The sequence below is a fragment of the Balaenoptera musculus genome, chromosome 18 (genome assembly GCF_009873245.2).
Source record: "Balaenoptera musculus isolate JJ_BM4_2016_0621 chromosome 18, mBalMus1.pri.v3, whole genome shotgun sequence".
NCBI lineage: Eukaryota > Metazoa > Chordata > Mammalia > Artiodactyla > Balaenopteridae > Balaenoptera > Balaenoptera musculus.
In genome coordinates this window covers 20,659,879-20,682,988 of record NC_045802.1, presented here as the reverse complement: position 1 = coordinate 20,682,988, position 23,110 = coordinate 20,659,879, and the positions used below count along the sequence as shown (strand labels likewise).

The following is a 23,110-nucleotide window of genomic DNA, read 5'->3' as shown; positions in this document are numbered from 1 at the left end:
TCTACAGTAACATATGAAACAAGTTTCCTTATCTAATTTCAGATTGAATCTAGTATTTAATTCCTGTCTCTTGAGAGAGGTCCATAAACCAATGTCCACAAATCTATTTGACTCAACAGATAAGAAAAGAAATATCATTGATTGGGCTCCGGAAGTATGACTTCTAATCTTAGTTCTCCCACAAATAACTGTGTAATGATGGGGAATTCATTTAACCTTTCTGACCCTACTTGCTTATTCAACAACTAACAAATAGTTATTCAATTCAATGACTACTAGAAGCCAAGCAGTTGCTAGACACTAGGTGTGTAACAATGAACAGGAAGAAGACAGTCCACGCCTTCAGGGGCTTAAAGTCTGGAAAGGTGAGGAGTTTAGGCTAAACTACCTTTAAACTCTCTGTTCCAGAGTTAGCATTTCATGATTTCAATGGGATTATATTCAAATTCTGTGTCCTGAGGTCAACACAACAATGATTTCCAAATTACCTCGAAAAAACTGTGAAGTATTAAATATTTCCCATGTGAACAATGGTAAAGTAACTTTTTAAATCAGAAGCAGGTTTGATATATTTATTCAGAGGGTGATTCAACTACAGAATGAAGCATTTTTAGCACTACAAAATCCAATGTTTTAAAATCTTTTTTCCTTGCCAGTCTGTTTATTACAATTTTATCATCCTGAAGAGATTCTCTTATCGGAAGTTTTTCAAGCATTCAGGTATTTTGCATGATGTCTGATGTGATCGGTAATAAAGGTTGCAATGAAGTAGTAGCTATGATCATAACCCTAGAAGACAAAATAGAGATAAGACATTTATCTACTATTCAGAAAAATCGATATTAGGGACATTAAATATATCTTGCATGTCACTTAATTTGCTTGTAAATAATCAAACTATCACAACATGTGGAAGGTTTATAATCAAAGTAAAGCTTATTACACTTGTACTTCAACATTTTCACTGAAAAAAGAGTAGTTGAAAAAAGTTTCAACTCACAAAAGCAATGCACCACCATCAATAAGGGAATGTTAAGATACAAAATAAGCACACATAAACAATACAGAGAAAGAACATGAAGAACGCCCAAATGCCCTATCACTGGGAAGTTAAACACAGCCATCATAAATCACGTTAAGAATTCGACCTCCTGCACGGTAAAAGCATATCGTATCTTTGAGGAAAAAGGAATAATTCATTACACTCTGACATCCCTCAGCAATAAATCAAACTGGGTAAAAAGTCAGTAAACTTTTGAAAACTACCATGAAGCAGAGAGAAAATGTGCCAAGTAGTTGAGTTGAAACAGATTTCTATCTGGTCAAATAAAATCATTGGCAGGTAATCAGTGGTAAATGGAGAAGCAATCCTTTCTCGGGGTGTCCTCTGAGTACAAAATAAGTAGCTCTCAAAGGAAAAAGAAAAGAAAAATAGGGTGGGAAGAATCAAAGAGTGTTAAAAACCAGATAATTTTGGGGACAGCCCTTACCCTGCCAAAACACAATTAAAATACAAAATAGAATAATCTGAGAAAGATGAAAGTCTAAGATCGAGCAAATGGTCTCTGATGGGAGGAAAAAGGAATTTTTCTAAGCACTTAAGAAACAAAAAAACCTAATAAAAATATCACCTGGGTTTCAGGGAACAAGGTAAAGTCCCTAAGGTTTTGATGAATCAGTAAATGTTCTCTACCTCTTACTTGGCAGGGGTATGCAGTGCATATCTTGGGAACAGCAGTTAATTAAGAGTTCTAGTTTAAAATCATCAAAGTAACTTAAAAGCAATCTGTCTTCTATTTTCAGTGGCCAAACTGTGGAAGTGAATCTGTTAGGAATGTTGTCAAAATTAAGGCTGAGCCTTGGAATTATTTGGTTTCACATCTCTCAAAGATCAGACCAGTCCCAGTTAAATTAGTTAAATTCAGAGCTGAAGGACAGTTTCTTACATAAAGAAAGTTAAAGAAAAGCATTTTCCACCATGGAATTCTTGAGTTGTTAAGCGGTTAAATATGCCCATGATTTTCAGGCCACAAAACCTGTGAAATATAGTACCAAGTACCTGCCATTTTTCACAGATGGAAGACGGATCTGATTGAAAACAGGTGTAGATGCAAGGAAATCGATGCCTCGAAACACTTGTTAACAAAAATCCTAACGCGACTGCGTATGCTGTATTTTCACGTTTCGTCGCACGTATGTTCAGTGTGTTGCAGTTTCAGGTACATACTGGGTAGCCACTATTATTATTGTTATTATTATTATTATTATTATTTTATCAGAGAAGTCCCAGAGTAAACCAAAGTGACAATTTTGAGCTCTCAGGGGTGTATTGCAAGATAACAGTGTATTTTATCTAAAATACAAAGTAAATGTCCTTCCATAATGATATTTAACTGAAGGTCTACCTTCACGAGAAAATAGAAAATGCCTATCATGAGGGACCAAGAAAGAAAGATTTTTAAAAATGTCAATATAAAGAGAGAATACATTTGAATTACTGCCATTCTGGTAGATGTAAGACGTTTATATAATTAGAGCTGACTGTGTGATTCTTGATTAGTTTCAAGTTCTGCTGGTCAATCTTATTAAATGGGGGTAGCTCCTTTCATCAAATTCTTTGAATTGGTTTGTATGTTAAGCGGCTTGTGTGACTACGTTCATTTAGTGACACTTGAAAGGGCCTTCCTTTCCTCTTCTACCTCACACTTGAAATGGAAAAATCCTTGGTAGCACAACTCTCTTAGAGTATAAAAATAAACGAACTCATTCTTTTATTCTTTGCTCAATTCTCAAAAAAAGAAGCAGTGCTTCAGCGGCTAGTATTTTCCTACATATTTACAGGCAGTATTTTCCTACATATTTTCCAGACCCAATTAGCAAAGCTCAGATATGAATTCCCGAGTTATGAAGTCTCTTCAGAGTACAAAGAAGAAGATGGCTGAAAGCTGCTCATTTGTTTATTCAATAAGCACCTCCTGAGAGTTTATGTGCCAGGTAATTGTGCTAAGCATGGGGATACAGATGAGTGAGAGAGCCCTGCACTTCTAGAATTCTGTGCCACGTTCATACTCTTCTCTAACAGGGAGGCACAGAGGCCAAAACAACCTCTGAATCTTCAAAAAGGGCCTGAGACTTGAGAAGGTACTATAGCCTTGCTTCAATGTTGGTTTCTGGAAGTTTCCATCAGGTCTGAAACTGAAAATGTTTCTTCACTATATTACTTCAGTAACTGATAATAAGACATACTAGGCCTTTCCTCTTCAGACTAAGACTTGATCTGTGTATATTAGCTATCAGAATTCTGCTACCTTGTGCATTTTCAATTTAGATTCACTGAAGTGAAAATAGAAAAAGAAAAATTATGAAGTATAATAAAAACCAAATAAATATCCCTATGGACCACACTTCCCCCTCAATTTTTTTTGACAGTTGATAAAAATGTAGATTGTGAGCATTTAACACCATTAAAAGAGGAAAATGAATGAAGTTGGGTAAACCATGTACATGATTGCAATAATTTTTTTTCCCTCCCTAGATCACTTATTTATATTACCCACTACTATTTTCAGCTTATTTAATCCTTCACAGCTCCCATTTCATAAAGAAATACAGATAAACTGTACTTATAATCAAGTGCCCTCAGACCTGAGGTAATCTGAAGTCAACAGAAGTTGGCTGGAAAATCTGAAAAGCTGCTTCCCTGGAGCCAGTGCCCAGGTATGTCCATTCAGTTGCTCATTCAATTACAACAAACCTAAACATAATCTGCTTCAGACTGTGTAGTTCACTTTTAACCTGTCCATGCTGGAAGGAAAGTGAACAGAAAATTGTGCCTGAGCTAAAAATTGTGACTGATGATTTCAATACTTTCTCACTTTTTTTTTTTTAAGGAATTGAATGCTTTGTACTGACTCTTCATTAAGTACAGACAACTATGTTTTTCAGTTGCTTGGGATATAGTCATTTTAGAAATAAGTTGATTTATTTTCTCCCCCCAAGAATTTCATCAGTGTTCTAACTCTGTTGATTTTATAACAAACTCTAGAGTTTTTTCAGTCTTTGTTGGCAGGCTGAAACTTGGTTGTTCGTGGTAACAATGAAATTTCCTGGCATAGACACAAGGGGAGCAGAAGAGGCAACAACGCCACTAGAGCCAAGAAGTTAACGTCATTTGGAAAAAACATGCTTTGTTACATCACTTATAGCAATAGTTAATATAGTTAAACATACTATTATATTTATAATCAAATTTCATAAGGTTGATTATTGATCTAAAATGTAATTCTAATGATAAATGTTCAAATTAATCTAAAAAAATCTATTTCTATATGATGGATACCCACAAACAAGGTATACATAATGTATTGGTTTTGGACTTATTTTCCCACATGATATATGTATTGTTTCCATGTTAAAAATATCAAGGAGATTAAAAAGACATCAGGGAAATTGCTAAGATCTGCTGCATGAGTTAGACAAGTAGCAGGTTATGCACAACTTCCCCTTATGTTAGCTCTAATTCCATCCCTTGGCTCCTCAGGAGTACTGCTTTGCCTTGCTTTGGAATGGTTAGACAGATAACAGGAGGATAGTATTTGCAATCAGACTACCTTGCTTCCAGGCCTGTTCCACCATAAACTAGCTGTGTGACCTTAGATAAGTAGGTTACTTTTCTGAGCTTGTCTCCTCATCTGTAAAACAGATGGCCAGGAGTCATGTATGAAAACCCATAGCAAATGTCATACTTAATGGTAAAATACTGAAAGCTTTTCCTCTAAGATCAGGAATAAGACAGGATGCCCACTTTTATCACTTCTATTCAACATAGTACTGGCAGTTCTAGCCAGAGCAATTCACAAGAAAAAGACATAAAGGCATCCAAATTGGAAAGGAAGAGGTAAAATTATCTCTGTCCATAAATAATATGATCTTGTATGTAGAAAACCCTGAACTGTTAGAGCTAGTAATTCAGCAAAAGTAGCAGGATAAAAAGTTAAACACAAAAATCAGTTGCATTTCTATATTCTAAAAATGAACAATCATCTGAAAAGAAAATTATGAAAACAACTTCATTTACAATAGCATCAGAACGAATACAATACTTAGGAATTAACCAAGAAGATGAACTACTTGTACAATGAATAAATCACTGCTGAAAGAAATTAAAGAAGACACAATAAATGGAAACACATCCCATGTTCATGGTCTGTTAAGGTGTCAAGACTACCCAAAGCAATCTATAGATTCAATGCAATCCCTATCAAAATTCCAAAGGCAATTTTTGCAGCAACAGAAAAAACCATCCTAAAATTCATGTGGAATCTCAAGGGAGCCCAAATAGCCAAAACAATCTTGGAAAAAGAAGAAAAAAACCTGAGAACTCATGCTTCCAGATTTCAACATTTTCTACAAAGCTACAGTAATCAAAAAGTGTGGTAACTGGTATAAAGACAGACATATAGACCAATGGAATAGAATAGAGAGCCCATAAGTAAACCCTGGAATACACGGTCAAATGATTTTTGACAAGAGTGTTAAGCCATTCAATGGTGAAAGGATAGTTTTTTCAACAAATGATGCTGGAATCCACATGCAAAAAAATGAAGTTGAATCCTTACCTAACACCATATACAAAAATTAACTCAAATTGGATTAAAGACTAAAGGTAGGTCCTAAAGCTATAAAACTAACTATAAAACTCTTAGAAGAAAACATAGAACAAACACTTCATGACAATGGACTTGGCAGTGGTTTCTTGGATACGACACCAAAGGGACATGCAACAAAATAAAACATAGTCAAATTGGACTTCGTGAACATTAAAATATTTTGTGCATCAAGATACAACATCAACAGAGTAAAAAGGTAACCCACAAAATGGGAGAAAAATATCTGCAAATCATTTATCTGATAAGGGATTAGCATCCAGAATACATAAAGAACTCATAAAACTCAATACAAATAGCATTCAATACAAAAAGCAACCCAATGGAAAAATGGGCAAAGGACTGGAATAGACATTTCTCAAAAGATATACAAATGGCCAATAAGCACGGAAAGATGCTCAACATCAGTAATCATTAGGGAAATTTAAATCAAAACCACATTACCACCTCACAGCCACCGGGATGGCTACTATCCAGGAAAAAGAAAAGAAAAGAAAGAAAAAAGAGAAAAGACGTGTTGGGGAGGAGGTGCAGAAATTGGAGCCCTTGTGCACTGCTGGTGGGACTGCAAAGTGGTGCAGCCGCTCTGGAGAACGGTAGGGAGGTCCCTCAAACAACTAAGAATAGGACTACCATATGACCCAGCAATCCCACTTCCGGGTATATAACCAAAAGAACTAAAAGCAGAATCCTGAGAGATATTTGTACACCCATTGTTTACAGCAGCATTATTCATAATAGCTAAGACTTGGAAGCAACTTAAGTGGTCCACTGACAGACGAACGGATAAGCAAAATTTGGTATATGCATACAATGAAGAGCCTTAAAAAGGAAGGAAATTCTGGCGCATGATACACGGATGAACCTTAAGAGGACTATGCTAAGTGAAATAAGCTTGTCACAAAAAGACAAATACTGTATGATTCCACTTGTATGAGATCCTCAGAGTAGTAAGAGAGACAGAAAGTAACACGGTGGTTGCCAAGGGCTGGGGGCAGGGAGACATGGGGAGTTGGTATTTAATGGGAACAGAGTTTCAATTTTACAAGACGAAAGGAATCGTGGAGATGAATGGTGGGGACAGCTGTATGACATTATGAATGTATTTAATACCACTGAAGTGTACACTTAAAAATAGTTAAGGTGGTAAATTTTATGTGGTGTTGTGGTATTTTACCACAATAAAAAAAGTTGAAAAAAAAACCCAAACAGGTGGATAGGCTAGGAATGGTCTCTCATCTGGTCATATAAGGCTAAAATGAGCTCATGCTGTGAAAACATTTTTGTAAACTGAAATATACCACATTACACATTGATCTAGATTTATTTGAACACTTATCATCATAAGTATAGGTTTTAGATCAATGTGCCTGACATATTACCCTTAAACATGAATAAAAATGTTTTAAAAAATCACAACCATATATACTTTTCAGTGTTCACTTTTCACCCTGAAATAAAAATTTTGTTTTTATTATGTTCTGAAGCTTATGAATACATAATTAAAAAAAAATAAAGGTAGAATTTCTTTAATTATAGCTGTATTAGCATAGAGTTAGGTGAGTAGTGAATAGTCAAAAGTATTTTAGTCAAGGAAAATTTGCGAACCAATTGAAATTCAGTAATTATTCTTAAACAACTAGCAAGTAGCACAACAAATAGAATAGCATCTAACTCAAACAATATAAAGTGCATGTGTGTGTGTGTGTGTGTGTGTGTGTGTGTGTGTGTGTGTAAGACAAATAATACACAGCTTCTGAGGCTAAGATGTGTATCTAAAGTGAAGAGTAATGAAGGTGGAAGCTTGTCCTTTTATTTTACTGCAACAATAGCCGCATGTGTCAAGAAAGATATACCCCATAATGTTGACAATTAAGTACTATTCAAGCGTTAAATTCGTGTTATTTACTGATTTTACAGTGGGACAGAAAATTGTACATACTTTTCACTGTCAAAAGCTTTCCTATTTCTATGGAATTTGGTCTTAGATATCATTAACTTAATAGGAAGGCTTTCACTTTAAATGTCTTATTATAATTAAAAAATACCTTACTAGAGGTAGCTTTTCAAATTCTAAAATAAAATTAAGAAAGTACTATGGAATCTTGTTTTTTTTATAGTTAATTTAGAACAAGCTAAGATTTCCCAGTACTTGCCTCTTGTAATCTGAAAACAACAGGGATTTTCTTTTCTGTACAGGCAGTTATGAAGTTATCAGGTAATAGCTGTCCGTCTGAAAGGAACTGGTCATCTTTTCCTTGATCAATCAGTATATCCAGCTGAGTATCTGGGTACGACTTCACAAGATGGGTAGCATCATAAGCCTATAAAAAGGGGAGAAATAATGAAAAATAAATTTGAAAGTGCCCAGAAAGATATTCTTCAGAATACGCTATACTAGAACTGAATAGAAATTTAAAGTCATTTCAGCTCTAAGACTGATTAAATTGAAAATATGCTTTTAGGTTGGCTTGTCTGGTTTTTATTTACAAGGCCTTCAGAATTCTATCCTCAATTACAGCTTCTTCTCTACTTTCAACCAGTCCTAGACCAATGGCAAGAATTCTATATCTCAAGTATTCTTCATTGTATATAGCTTTTTTTCTTCCAAACCTTTAAGGTTTAATCACCTCTCAACTCCAAGAAAACTAATTTGTTTTCTTTGTAAATCCTTTTACAAATTGACTATTTCTTCTAACTCCATTATCTTTTTCTATTTCCAAATATTCTCTATTTCAAATAAATAGTCTATTTTTTGTCCCTTCTTTTTGACTAACTCCAGACATAAATCTCTCTTCTGCTATCGGCTGAACGGCACCAAATGTCTACTATCTCCAGGAACTTTCAGGAAGACTTGATTTGAACAATCTGAATCATATTAACAACTGAAATTTATTATGTGAGGAGCTGCCGCTAGTTACAATTTTCTATTTTACATCCATCTTTAAATATTGATTATTCATGTATATTCACTAATGACAACTTCTATGCATTGATCAAGACACACAAAAACCAAAAGATTTCCCCTTCTAAAGTAGCATGCTTTTTAAGACTTGCTTTCTTTAATCTTAAAAGGAGAGAGTGGAAGGACACCTATAAAGTCCAATTAGTTCTAAGTTCCACGATTTCATAATTCTGCATGGCCTCCTTATTCCAAGAGTAAATTAAATGATAGCCTAAACACTGCATAATTAAAATAGTAAAATCTACTGCCATTTGGAGAAAAATGATACAGATTCCTTTATAGGGTACCTCTCCCCTACTTCTCCCAATCAGTTGGTCTTTTACTCAAAACTTCTATTAGACCATAAGGCCCCTGTGGACGGGAAAGGGTCATCACCTTCTTGACATAAGATCTCAAAACCCCACACAAACTCTGCACATGGTGAGGACTCAAAACACTGAGGCACAAGCATTGTCGATGCATTGGCCCCGAAGTAACTAATAGTAATAATTTTCAGCATTCTTCCAATATAATAAAAATCTAAGCCTAAGCAAAACAAAACTCTAATGACTAAAAGATTAACCTTCCAATTTGTCAGAATTTCAATGACCAATCTTAAATAAAATAGGGGTCCATGTGTAAATGACTTTGAATAAACAGCAATAAGACAAAAAAGGGTTTTTTCCCACTCGATTTTCTACTTGCTAACATGCACATGATGATGAGTTCATCTGCAAAATATTCAAACTCTTGGTGGAGTTTTCAAATAGCCCATTTCTGCACAAGAGTGCACAAATCAGTCTCAGGAAAAAAGGGCCATTTTTACCATTTTTATTTTCATTTAGAAGCATCTGCTCCTATGCTTGAAAAAGCAATCTTACTGTTGGAAATATTCTCATAAATGTATATTACATACACAACATCTATTTTTAAGAGCTTTTAAGTCTAGAATTTAAAATCCAAATCTGAGCGATGCTAGACTTTGAAACAGATACACGAAATGAAAAGCCAGGCCTCGTGGTTCTTATCATACAATTAAGCACACAGTTAATATGAGGTAAGTCTAAATTTAGTAATATGGGGTATTTTTTGTAATGTTAATTTAGAAAATAAACATATAAATGAATCATTAGCAGAAACAAAATGTAGCCGCAGAACTATCTGCCATAATTCAATGCATTGAAAAATTGTTCTCTGTTGTTGTTGTTATTGTTATATGTATACACTTTAGTTAATTATTTTTTGCTTTGGATCCTTAACTTGAATAAGTTAAGAACGTAACGTCTGTAGTGTGTAGCTTTTTTAACAAATTTGAAAACTTAAGAATGAGTATGAAGACTGCCATCCGGTACCTACCTCCCATTTACTTTGATCTGTTCCCAAATATCCACTAAAGGCTTTTTTGCCCCAAGGACAGAGCACTGGGTTGCAGATTGGAGCAAATGCTGACACAGACTTCAGAAACAAACGAAAAAAAAATTAAAAACAAGTTATATTTTGCTAAATTGAATATGAACAGGTATTTACAACTTGCTTAAAAACTCTGACTTGCCATGGAAATCCCTGTGAACAATTTTCCTTTTGCTATATTATGGGCTTAGATTATATGCCTCTCCAAGATACCACATCCTTTGTGTGTTCTATTAAAAGAGCTACATTTTCATTAAATAAGGCACAAATGAAAGTTTATGTTCAGCGTTTCTACTCATTTTTTCCACTTAAAAAATCAAAGTCAACTTTACAAGAATATTCCCGGTAAAAGTAAATGATAACATACTGTCACAATAACATTAATCAATAATAACTTTTAGGGAAAAAAAGCCTAGAAAACTATAGTTTGAATAGAAGCAATGAAAATTGCTTTATAATACCTCTCATAGGCCAGTGAGAAACCACTGGGATAAAATTCCTATACTTCTGATTCTGTAGCATATATTGTGTGGTCAAATTTAATACTCTTGCCCCACAAACCCCTTGAAATTCCCAACACTAGAAAAGTTTAGTCCCAATACTAAAACAACAGTATCTTAATTTCAATCTTTGAAAGTTCCTAATATTATACTATTCAAGAGAAATATCTTGTCACTAGAAGCTTAGGTAATCTTACTTTGTATTTTCCAGGATTCTTCAAAGCACAAATCAGAGCTCCATGGCCTCCCATGGAGTGGCCAAAAATAGACATCCTTTTGGGATCCACTGGAAAATTGGTATTTATGAGTTGTGGAAGCTAGAGAGAATTTAATAGTGGGACAAGAGATATGACAGAAATAAGTTTAGACTTTTTCAAAGTCATCTAAAATAATCAATACTTCCATATTCACAGTCTTACACTAGTAAAGATTAAAAAAAGAAAGTCAGCTAGACAATGATCATTAATATATCACTGGAGAATATATGTTACATCTTCCTTAGAAAGCAACTTTAAGAAGATAATGCAGAAAGAAACTTTAAAATGTTGTAAACTTTTGATCTAGAAATTTCACTTCCTGGAATCTCTTCTAAGGGAAAAGTCCTTATGGGTAAAAAATTATAAACAAAGATAATCAATGCAGTAATACGTATTATGGTAAAAAAAATATATGTAAATATATAAATAGCCTCCATTAGAAAAAAGTAAATCACGGCATATGACAGAATACTATACAATTATTAAAATTATGTTACAAATAGATCAGAATATTAGAAAATATTTACTTTATACAACTAAAAAAAGAACAAGATAAAAATGTTTTACTATTATATGAAAACTAGTCATTAGAAAAAGTCTGGAATATACCAAAATATAGTTGTTGTTTGGGGTGACAGAATTATGGGTGATTAAAATTTTATATTATCGTTTCTGAGTTTCTATGATGTGCACATTAACAATTAAAATCATAGAAAAATGCATAAACTGCACACAAATGTTATTAATAGAAGCAATGCTTTACCACTTATCCTTTTTGATTTTAATCACTATGAAATATATCTGGATGAACCAACCAGCTGCCAGAAAATACAGTTTTTTCATATACTATTTTCTTTGTATAACCTGGGTAGTGTATACAGGTATCAATATAATTATTAAACTCTTTAAAATTGTACTTAGTGTTCATTTAAATTGCAGACAATAGGACTATAGTACTTGTAAACGTTAGAATTTTGACTAAGATAATTAATAAATATGTACCAAATAGATTCATCAATACCATACCCTAGTTTAAAATTCTCGGGACTGGAAAGACTTTGTGTCCAAAATCAAACTTTTGGCAGCCATCAATTAATAATTACACTGTAAATTAAATTACCTCCTCCGTTACATACGAGTACATTCTGTAGTTAGTTTTCCAAGGATCTTCAGAAGCATCCACATAAAATCCAGCACCAGTGCCAAAGTCCCAGGTCTCATCTTCTCCTTTAATATTGCAGCCACCTATGAAGGAGAAATCTTGTGGTTTCATCTACTCTGTAGTAATGGCCCATGTTTAATAACACACTTTAAAATGAACCTGAGATTTCACTTGCAGTAGAGCTGTTCACCAAGTATCGTGGGCTCTCTGCGTTTTGGGGCACATACTTCCTTGCCCCCTTGAGTGGGGTCACGTGACTAGTTCTAGCCAATGAGGCAAGAGAGGGAATGGCCCTCCAGGCTGGGGTATTCACTGGCTTTCTTCACTGACGAAGCTCCCCCCTGTGTATTCTGAACATATCCTTCCTCACTCTGTTTTACCTGTCAAAGGGCTTATACTCTCTTTTTATCTTTCAGAAATGTGTTAAGATTCCTTCTCTGATGACCCTCCTCATTACCAACACTTCTTTACTTCTCTGTACCACTGTGATCTTAGAAGGGAAGGGGAACAAATGCTTGTGCTCAATTCACTATTTTGAACTGAAGATGTCTCCTTATGTACTTTGGAATCAGTCCATCACGTTTCCCCTATTTACCCACCCCCCAATGGGATTTTCTTATATTCTATTTTAACTAATTACGTTTTATTTTATATCCTTGCATACAGTTAAAAAGCCAACCACTGGGATTTTGAATAAAATTATAGTGATACGTAATTTGATGGAAATGACCTCTTCATAATAGTCAGTCTACCCATCCAGGAACATGGCATTCTTCCACTTACAACAGTTAGGAAATTTTACGTTTTCTTTTAAAATAAATCTTCATACTTTAAAAGTTTATTCCAAGGCATTTTATATTTTTGATGCTCTTCTGAATTAAACATTTTATTACATTTCCTGTGACACGTCTTACTTTTACATAATATGGATTGTGAAAGGAAATGCATTACTTCCAAGGCCAGCCATTCAACTTCCAGATAGTTTTAGCTACCATTTAAATTCCATTTCCTGACCCTTATAGGGTCCCAAAACAAGTTTCAACTATCTGATGGATTGAATTCTCAAATATTTGATATTCTCATTTCTCTAATGTAAACATTATAATCGTTTACATTAAAACTAATACTTGTTTAACTGTACGACTATTTGATGACTAACAGAAATGAGAAAAGATAATTACCACGTGACAAGGCAGTTTACCCAAGGAATAAAAATAATTATTTCCTATGCATTGTAGGTTATTTTGGCACTAGTGCCAATATGATACATTATTAATTGAGTTGCTCAGTCTCTGTTTTAAAGTGTCTTAGTGTCTTAATCTGTAAAATGGGAATAGCAAAACTGTCCCCTCTCATAAGGGTGACGTTATGAGTAAAATTCAGTGAGGAAAATTACAGCATGGTATTTTAGAGACATGATGTTGCTTGAAAGATTAATAAATAGCAAAAATATGAAATGAATTGTGTATGTATTGTAACTTAAGTCTTAAAGATTTATATTTTTACAAAGGACCTCTGGAACAAGAACACTTACGAGGGCTGGTATCTGGAGCAATGACGACAAGGCCATGTTCCGAGGCAGCTTGATGGTAACCAGATTTTGATATAAAATTTTGTTCTGTGCAAGTTAAACCTAAAGATCAAAAATATTGTTATCTCATGATAACGCTGTGACCTGTGAACGGTTTATAAGCTTTAATCTTCTTATAACACAGGAAAACAAGCTCACTTATTAAAAAGTTTTTTGTTTGTTTGTTTTAAGAAATAATGCTGAAAAAGACACTAAAGTTTCCCTTCTCATAAAATATGTAACAGTATTAATCCAAGAACTGTCTTAGGTTAAATGCTCCCATAGCTGTCCTTTGAAAGTCACTCACTAAAATTTCAATTACTGAAATCCTTTGGACCAGGTGTGTTTGGGAATTTAGAATTATTCAAACTGTAGAATGGCAATATGGTGCATAAAACAAATGTTATTACAACCCTAATGGTGTGTTATTCTTTTAACAAGAGATATGACTGCAGTAGCTCTCACCAGAAACAAAATGTAAAAAGAACAGGAGAAAAGAATGAATACAGCTTTGGACCATGAATCAGAAAACTTGTTCACTCTTTTATGTGATCCTGGGTAATATATAATTTCCCTGGTACTATAGAATAGTTTCCTATTCTACAGGTTACATGATTTCTAAGAGCATCTTTAGCTACACAATACTATGTTTCTAAAACAAACATGTAATTTGTTGTTGCTTTTGGCAATACTCTGCTCTTCTAGCAAAATTGGTTTGCTTTTTCCAATCAAAGAAATTAGTTGTTGAGTTAAAACTAGATAGGCACATCAGAAAGTCTACAAACAATAAATGCTGGAGAGGGTGTGGAGAAAAGGGAACCCTCTTGCACTGTTTGTGGGAATGTAAATTGATACAGCCACTATGGCACAGTATGGAGGTTCCTTAAAAAACTAAAAATAGAACTACCATACGACCCAGCAATCCCACTACTGGGCATATACCCAGAGAAAACCATAATTCATAGTCATGTACCACAATGTTCATTGCAGCACTATTTACAATAGTCAGGACATGGAAGCAACCTAAGTGTCCATCAACAGATGAATGGATAAAGAAGATGTGGCACATATACACAACAGAATATTACTCAGTCATAAAAAGAAACGAAATTGAGTTATTTGTAGTGAGGTGGATGGACCTAGAGTCTGTCATACAGAGTGAAGTATGTCAGAAAGAGAAAAACAAATACCGTATGCTAACACATATATATGGAATCTAAAAAAAAAAAAAAGAATGGTTCTGAAGAACCCAGGGGCAGGACAGGAATAAAGACGCAAACATAGAGAATGGACTTGAGGACACGGGGAGGGGGAAGGGTAAGCTGGGACGAAGTGAGAGAGTGGCACTGACATATATACACTACCAAATATAAAACAGATAGCTAGTGGGAAGCAGCTACATAGCACAGGGAGATCAGCTCGGTGCTTTGTGACCAACTAGAGGGGTGGGATAGGGAGGGTGGGAGGGAGACGCAAGAGGGAGGAGATATGGGGATATATGTATATGTATAGCTGGTTCACTTTGTGATACAGCAGAAACTAACACACCATTGTAAAGCAATTATACTCCAGTAAAGATGTTAAAAAAAATAACTAGGTAGGCACTTAATTTTTACCTTTTAAAATGAAATATTCTCATTTTTAAAGACTGGTATTTGGGGCATATCCTTGAGGAAACATACATAAGGGAGGATTTAAATCAAAGTTATAAGAAGCAATTTTAAAGAAACAAAAATAGAACGCTATGACATAATTTGGTTTCTATGAGTCTCTTATAATGTCTGCTTCTAAAGATGAAGTGCCAACATCTTGTGAAAGAAAAGTTAGCACAGAGGTTCAAAATTACTCTCTCGCAATCCATTCAAGAATCTTTAACATTCACCTCTGATTTAGAAGCATTAGTATTATTTTGTGACGTTCCAGATTGTAGCCAGAGAAGGTCAGTCCAATTAAAATATTTCAGAGAACACTGTAAGAAGTTACTTGGCTGTGGTTTCTAATTAGCATATCACAGGTGTCCTGGTTTTACCTGATACTGTTCTATTTGAGTGGTAAAGTCTCTAAGAAACGCTTGAGTAGGTACAAAGTAAACAACTTTTCTAAGCTCTTGTCACTGAGTCTAGAACTTTATAGTCTCTGCTGAATTACTTGGTCTAATTGAAAAAGAAGTATAATAAATGTAATTCAGTAGGTCTGAAATTATTCTCAGGATAAAGTAAGAGTAGACTATGACAGGCTCCTAAAGTCTTTTATAAATGGTTCAGAAAGCACACCAATAAGTAAAGATTAAAGAATAAGATAAGCTAGTTAAAAAGAAAAAGAAACTCCTTTATAAAACTCAAATGCGTAACACTTACCAGACAGCCAATATAGTGCAGGGCATTTTCCAGTTTCTGCCTTTGGTGGTAAATAGATAGCAAATTTCATTTTGCATTTCAGTTCAACACTGTAATTTTAACAGTCACAAAAAAAAAAAAAAAAAAATCAGTTGCCCCCCCATCAGTCAAGACAGAAACATAAAATAAGTGATTTAATGTCCAAAGTAAGTGATTCCACCAACATTTAAGGAATATACCATAGCCCTTAAAGAAAGAATGAGGCCAATTTAGCATACTGATCTATTGATATTAACCAAACTGAGCCTAGGCTGTGCATGGTACACCGTCATTTTGAGCAGGCTGAATTAAAAGAATAAATGTAACATCCTCAATGTAGCACTAAAATTATTAAAAGAAAAATTGTTTCTAAAGAGATATATGAGATAATAAATCAGCTTTTATAAAAAATGAATTCTAAAGCTCTTAAACTACGTTTGTTCACGGGCACTGCAATGCATCACATCCTTAATTTGCTTTTTATCACTAAGAGTTTATTACCATCACCAATATCAAAACTAGATAAGATAAAGCTGATAAAAATCACAGGTATTTTTTACAGGTACCCAGTAATTCATGCAACAGTGATCTTTCATGGGCTTATTTAAAGAATCAACTAGCCGGAAGCAGAATTAGAGATATCTAAAATTGTATCTTCTTAGTAGTTACCTGTCATGTTCAAAAACTTTCTGCAATCCCCCAAAGCACTTGTTGCTGGAAATCTGTTTCAATGCCATTCTTCTCCTATTAGTGAAGATTAATCTCATTAATTTCTAGAGAATCAGTTCCTAAAAAATTTGAAACAAAACTAACTGTTTTTGGGATAAATTATCTAAACATGCAACTATCTGCCACCCTGAATTTTTTTCACCTGCTTATTTCCTCTCATAAATAATATTATGAAAGTGACTAATTTTGATACATACACTTACACTTGGTACTCACTTTAGGAAACTTTAGTACTTTGGAATGTCATTACTAATTTATTAACAAGCTTTGTCTGTATGACTGTGGACTGCCCCAAATTCTTTTTTATTTTTATTTAATTTATTTTTTTGGCTGTGCCGCGTGGCATGTGGGATCGTGGGATCTTAGTTCCCCGACGAGGGATCAAACCCATGCCCCCTGCAATGGACGCACAGAGTCTTAACCACTGGACTGCCAGGGAAGTCCCTTTCCTTTTTGCTTTTTTCCAAATTCTTTTCAGAAAGAGGCAGAATATAAATAAGTTATTAACTTTAGCTTAGAAGATTAAAAATTGTTAATAGTTTACCTGTTAACTGTAACAAAGGAGGCAATGGTATGACATTACGGTTGATATTAAAATGGGAGGAAAATGGTGTAACAATAATGATTTTGATAATAATAACAGGTAACAGTTACTGAACACAGTGTCACAGGCACTTTCCTACATGTTGAACGAGATCAAATTACTCATCCTAGGAGAGTGTTTCACAGAAAGTGATATACAATTTTCAGATCAACATTTCTCCTTTTAAAACAAACCAGCAAGTAAAACAAAAGCCTGTGCTGAGTGAATTAAAAGTACAGTTTGTCATGGGGAAATTTTGAAGTCTGGTAATTCTTTTCTCTCTAACACATCTTTAAAGTGTTCATAAATAATTTTAAACTTAAATGTTAAAATACCATACATTATTAATTTTTAATAATAAATACCAAAAAAACTGGAACACCATCTTTATGGTAAATACCTGTTGAGCAAAGAGAAACCAGACTGATTCTGATTTGTATCTCTCGAGGAAGGATTCCCTTCCTCTCCTTATTACAAATCACTAAATCATACACACTAAATAAAAAATCCTCAGATACCAGGAACAGGTATGACCTCTCTGGTGGTCTTCTCAGTGAATGTTCTACTGTACGCTGATCAGTTGTGGTGTTAAGGTTACTCTAAAAAGATATGTAGCAATAATCTTAGAAAGCTTATTTTGGAAACGTCTTTGCAAAATTCTAAATAAGATTAGTTTCAATCCTACGCTTAAGTAATCTCCTCAGTAAATCCAAATACTGAGCTTTGCACTGGAAACCTGGGATGTGAACCAGAAAGTCTGACATCAGAGCCCCTACTCTCCTGCTATACTTTCCTGCCTCCTGAGAGGGTTTTTTTTTTTTTTTTTTTTTTTTTAATTTATTTATTTATTTATGGCTGTGTTGGGTCTTCGTTTCTGTGCAAAGGCTTTCTCCAGTTGCGGCAAGTGGGGACCACTCTTCATCGCGGTGCGCGGGCCTCTCACTGTCGCGGCCTCCCCTGCTGCGGAGCCCAGGCTCCAGACGCGCAGGCTCAGCAATTGTGGCTCACGGGCTTAGTCGCTCCGTGGCATGTGGGATCTTCCCAGGCCAGGGCTCGAACCCGTGTCCCCTGCACTGGCAGGCAGATTCTCAACCAATGCGCCACCAGAGAAGCCCCCTGAGAGGGTTTTTAAATACTCATAAAAAATTTTTTTTTCGGAAAAGATTCACTAATTTTATAGCATTAGGGTATTACAATTATACACAGAGGTAGCATTACCTTCTATTCACAGGTTTATGCTTTTAACCTTTAAAAGACCAATTTTTAAACAACTGCCCACAAAATGTTATTAATTATTGAATATTAACTTCAGCTATTCTTGTTTATGACACTATCTTAAATAATGAATTAACAGAGATAGATATATACTTTTAAAATATATACACATGAAATATACACACACAAAATATACACACAAAATATATACACAGTAGTGTTAAGGAATAAAAGTTACCTGAATTATTCTTAAAGGAAATCCTATTTTTTTAGCTCTAGCAGGGACTATGTCTGCTTTCCCAAAACATGGTACACTGAGCATATATCTAGTACGTGAGAGGTACCTAATAATTATTTGTTGAACTAATGAATAAATTTTTAACTTCTAACTACCAATTATGTTAAAGTTTTAAAAATTAGCTTATTCTTTACCTCTATTGTTTTTATACTTTGTTATTCATCTATTTTGGTAATCTGTAACTAGTCTATTTCTTCTGCTCTTTGAATGTTCGTAATTAAAATTCAAAATCAAACACTTTCCATTGGGCCAGAGAAAACAAAGTTAAAATACTGTTTTTTTAAATTGGTAGAATGAATTAATAAAAATAAAATCAAAGCTTTTAAAGTTTTTTTTTCCCCTAACTACCCATTTTAGAAACTATCTTCAATTGTCAATTAAGAACGTTAGGCTCAATAAAAAATAAGACATAAGCTAAGAACTAGATATGATATACTATGATATGTGAAATGATATACTAGGTGATGACATTTTTCACTAAAGTTTTTCTATGTGAAAAATAGCATATTTTAAACCAAGTTACTAGATTTTTCATTCAACTTCCAAAGTAATACATAAAAATAAAACTTTAATGTACCTGTCCAATTGCTACTTGTGTTTTTATCTGCACCGAAGGGTAGATGATCCTGAAAAAAAGATCAAATGGTGTATAAATGGGACATACTTTTCACAACAAAGGTTATACAGACATGTATAGTACACTACACATTCTCAACGGAGACATTTTCCCCTTGTGAGGTAGATGACTATCTACTCTAGGTATGGCAGTGTCAAAAGGGCAGCTGATGGAACAGCACCAACGCTTTACCTCGGCCCATAATCTAAGTACCTTAACACCTATTTTGCCACAAGGCCTTGTGTTTGGTTAAAAACTTTTCCTGGAATAAGAGTCCTATGAAGACAGTTTTTTTTTTTTTTTCTTTTAAATAAATAGAAAAAGTTTTAGATTGTAATTTGAAAGTACGAGATATAGTCAACTGCTCAGAGTGAAGAAAACAGGAGTGGAGACTAGAAAAGTAGAGAAAGATAAGAAGCCTAGACTCATCAACTAAGAGTTGTAGGTCAAACTTGTAATGCGGGGAGGATAAAGAAGGGAAGAGATGAGGGTTTAAGGACTACTGGGCTGACTGGCTAGAACGGATGAACTGGTGAGAAAACTGACTGGGCTTATGAATGATGGTGAAGTTACTGATACACAGAAATAAACAAACAAATAGAAATGTACGTAGTCGTGTGCACCAAATGACACCAAATGTGTCATTTGTCTGACACGTTTCATTTCGGTTCTAGAACAGATTCTGGGAGAGAAATGAAGTTACAGAGTGGAATAGAATAATAATAAACACCCTCCCCCAAGAAAAACCAAAAACAAAGGCAAAAAAAATTTCACAGTGCCAGTCTTCCTAGAAAGTCAATGAAATGTACATCAATATTCTTCAGAGAACAAAGTTTCTCTCAGTGCATGGTACATAGAAAGCCAATGAGGTAAAAAGTATTAAAGTCATCTTTATTCACAAAGCATCCATTCCCCCAAAAGGCTAAACTGTCAAATCTTACTTTTCTTCCCTTTACTTATTGAAGTTAAGTGTTATTTATCTCCAGAAGTCTGTGTTCTTTGTATTTCACCCATTCTTTCCTTCTTCCCATGAGCCTCAAAAGTTTTCTATCTATCTCTACCTGGGTTTTTGTTCTCATTCTCTCATGGACTTTGATCCATTTCTCCATCTGCAATGTGTCCCACCCCACTGGCTCTCAATGACCTACACAGGTCTTCCCAACATCACCCGATTATGGAACCGCTGACCGTCACTTCTTTGTTCAAATCCTCTTCTCAGTGAAAAAACAGGATTCCATTCCCTAAGTTTCTGCTCTGTTTTTGCATTGAAACAATGTAAATCTGCCTCTCTTGATTCAATCGTTCCCAGGCATTGGTGCCAGAATTTAAATTTCTTGCTGGAACCTTCTCACAGGATGTGCCACAGGCTAGTAAAACTCAATGCATCTAAAGTTAAGCTTCTGTCTCCTACCTTCAAACCAAGTGTTTCTATTGCTTTTTTGCTTCTCTTTTCATCTATGCCTGTCTTGCCCAACCTACATTTGAAATGTCTTAAAGTTACCCCGTCTCTGAATTCCCACTGCCACCATCCTAATTATACGCAAGAAATTAAATTTTCCTTCCTACTTTGTTTCCTTCTTGTATGTCTCACTAAAATCAATCCTGCATGGAAGCCTAGGGCTTTAATCCATTTAACTTACTGCTCAATGGATCCCTATACACGACACATCTTCAGGCCTAACATGATCTACTTGGAGTTATCAGTCATTTAAATTTATTTTTAATTTTATTTTAAAAATTGTGATAAAAAACACATAACATAAACTTTACTGCCTTAACCATTTTTAAGTGTATAGTTCAGTAGTGTTAAGCACATTGTCAATTTTAAAACGTGGTTAGCTTGCCCACATTAACTAGCAGATGAAAAATGCTTGCCCACTTCCAGGATGCTGCTACAGGTGTCCGGAACTAATCCCACTCTGCTGTCAGGGCAGAAGTTGAAAACCAATAAGTCACTGAAATGGAAGATAGTGTCAGTAATTATGTGATTTTTTTAAAAGCTTGATGCCATTAAAACTTCACAAAATTGAAACTATGAACTGACAAAAAGGATGAACAGAACTCCATATATACTTTGGTCACATTATTAACTGTGTACTATGCATAATCGCTTTTCCTTCATAAAAATTCACATGGCTTGCCCACAGATGAATTTTTAATCCACCCTGGGGAAAAACAGCATCCATGAGCTCCAAGCACCTTAAATTAGCTCTCAAAACTGTCTTCAATGGTCCCACAGTATTTGTCTGGCCTTGTTTTCTGTTATCTTAATTTAGTCAAACTCAATTATGTATGATTCTAGAATAGCCCGGTTGTTTCTACTGGGTGCCACGGTACAATGGTTTTAGAGCAGGTTGTGGAGCCAGGGTCCTCCAGGTTCAAATTCTGGCTTTACCACGTACTATTACACGGTAGTTGTTTGGTAGTGGTAGTGACTTCGGGCAAACTACGTCATCTTTCTATGCCTCATTTCCCCATCTGTAAAGTAAGGATATTAATAGGATCAGTTTGATAGGGTTGTTCCCGGGACTGAGTTAATTCACGTACTTCGAACACTGCTGGCCATGATACGCACACAAATGTTAGCTATTGTTATTCCTGCAACCTCGAATGCCCTCCAAGGTCCGCGCAAATGCCATCGCCCTGACGACGCAGTCACGGACGACCTCCAGACCCCTACACAACTTACAGCGCATTTACAAATACGATCAGCCTTCCAAAGTGCTTGCGAGCGTGTGCGGAGAAGCGGGATCCCCAGGTGCCCGGCCCCGACCCAGGCGCCCGTGGAGGCTGCGAACGCTTTGGGGTCTGTTTCCTCCACGAGCGAGGTACCCATCCACCTGACGCAGGAACAGCTACGCAAACGTAGTGGGGTACTTGAAAAACCGGCAGATGCCCTCAGAGACCGCACGCCCGAGCGCCCCGGGTTACACATTCTTGGAAGCTCAGTGAGGAAAAGGGATTCGGGAAGAGGCGCCGAGCCTCGGGTCAAAGTCCTCGGCTCAGCGCCCCTCCCTCGGCCTCCTGCCGCGGCTCGTCGCGCTCTGGGCCCGGGGCCGCGTTCTTCGCGATCGCACCCACGCGACTCGCCGCAGGCCTCTGCGTGCGCCCCGACCGGGCCCCGTCGTGGCACCGGGGCAGCACGAGACCCAGGTGGGCCGAGGACATCTGGGCCTCTATCCAGACCTAGTCTTACCTCGGGCCGCGTAGGGAAGAGGAGCAGCAGCCGCAAGGGAAAGGCGGGGCCTCAACATGACCGCCAGGGCCACCGTCTCGGCCCCGCCCCTCTAGGGTCCGCCCCCCCTAGACCCGCCCACTCCCCCTCCTAACTCCCGAGACCCTTCTCCTCAGCCCCGCCCCTCATCGGCCCCGCCCCCCACAGTCCCCGCCCCCTCCCTCGCCTCTCACTTCCCCGCAGCGCTTTGTGGGCGGCTCCTCCTTTTCCTGACGCGAGTCCTACGTCAAGGAGCCGCCAGCCGCGTTGGCCCAGACTATTACCAGCGGGCGCAGGATAAGGCCCAGCCTTGCATGAACGTGAGCTCTGGCCCCGCTTAATTCGTGGAATATGTTTCCACGTAGCCTTTTGAAGTTATTTAGAAACCAGGACGTAGTTTCAAATCCCCTCCCCCCCGCCTCCCCAGTCGTTCCAGTTCACCTACTTGGTAGCTGGAGTGAAATAGGAGCCATTTAAAAATCTCCTGTGCTGGAAACATAGTAGAAGCTTCCCCAGTGTCCTCTTTTCTCCCTTCTCTCAATGTTAGTTGAATTGAGCAATACAGTTGTTG

At 36.2% G+C, this 23,110-nt stretch overlaps 1 protein-coding gene across 6 annotated transcripts; it reads right to left on the bottom strand.

Moving 5' to 3' along the window:
- Positions 1-558: 558 nt before the first annotated feature.
- ESD (esterase D) lies at positions 559-22,627 on the bottom strand. Of its 6 annotated transcripts, none has more exons than XM_036831644.1 (10): positions 22,522-22,627; positions 19,287-19,335; positions 16,554-16,628; positions 15,867-15,955; positions 13,474-13,572; positions 11,898-12,022; positions 10,718-10,837; positions 9,967-10,065; positions 7,823-7,990; positions 559-789 (listed from the first exon to the last, which is right to left on the bottom strand). In XM_036831644.1, the coding sequence occupies exons 3-10, from the start codon at positions 16,619-16,621 to the stop codon at positions 709-711; spliced, it is 849 nt and encodes a 282-aa protein (XP_036687539.1). In that variant the 5' UTR covers positions 16,622-16,628; positions 19,287-19,335; positions 22,522-22,627; the 3' UTR covers positions 559-708. The 6 variants fall into 6 exon arrangements, with proteins under 6 accessions (XP_036687539.1, XP_036687543.1, XP_036687542.1 ...); XM_036831648.1 differs by lacking the exon at positions 22,522-22,627 and adding an exon at positions 22,166-22,189; XM_036831647.1 differs by lacking the exon at positions 22,522-22,627 and adding an exon at positions 21,728-21,752.
- Positions 22,628-23,110: the final 483 nt, after the last annotated feature.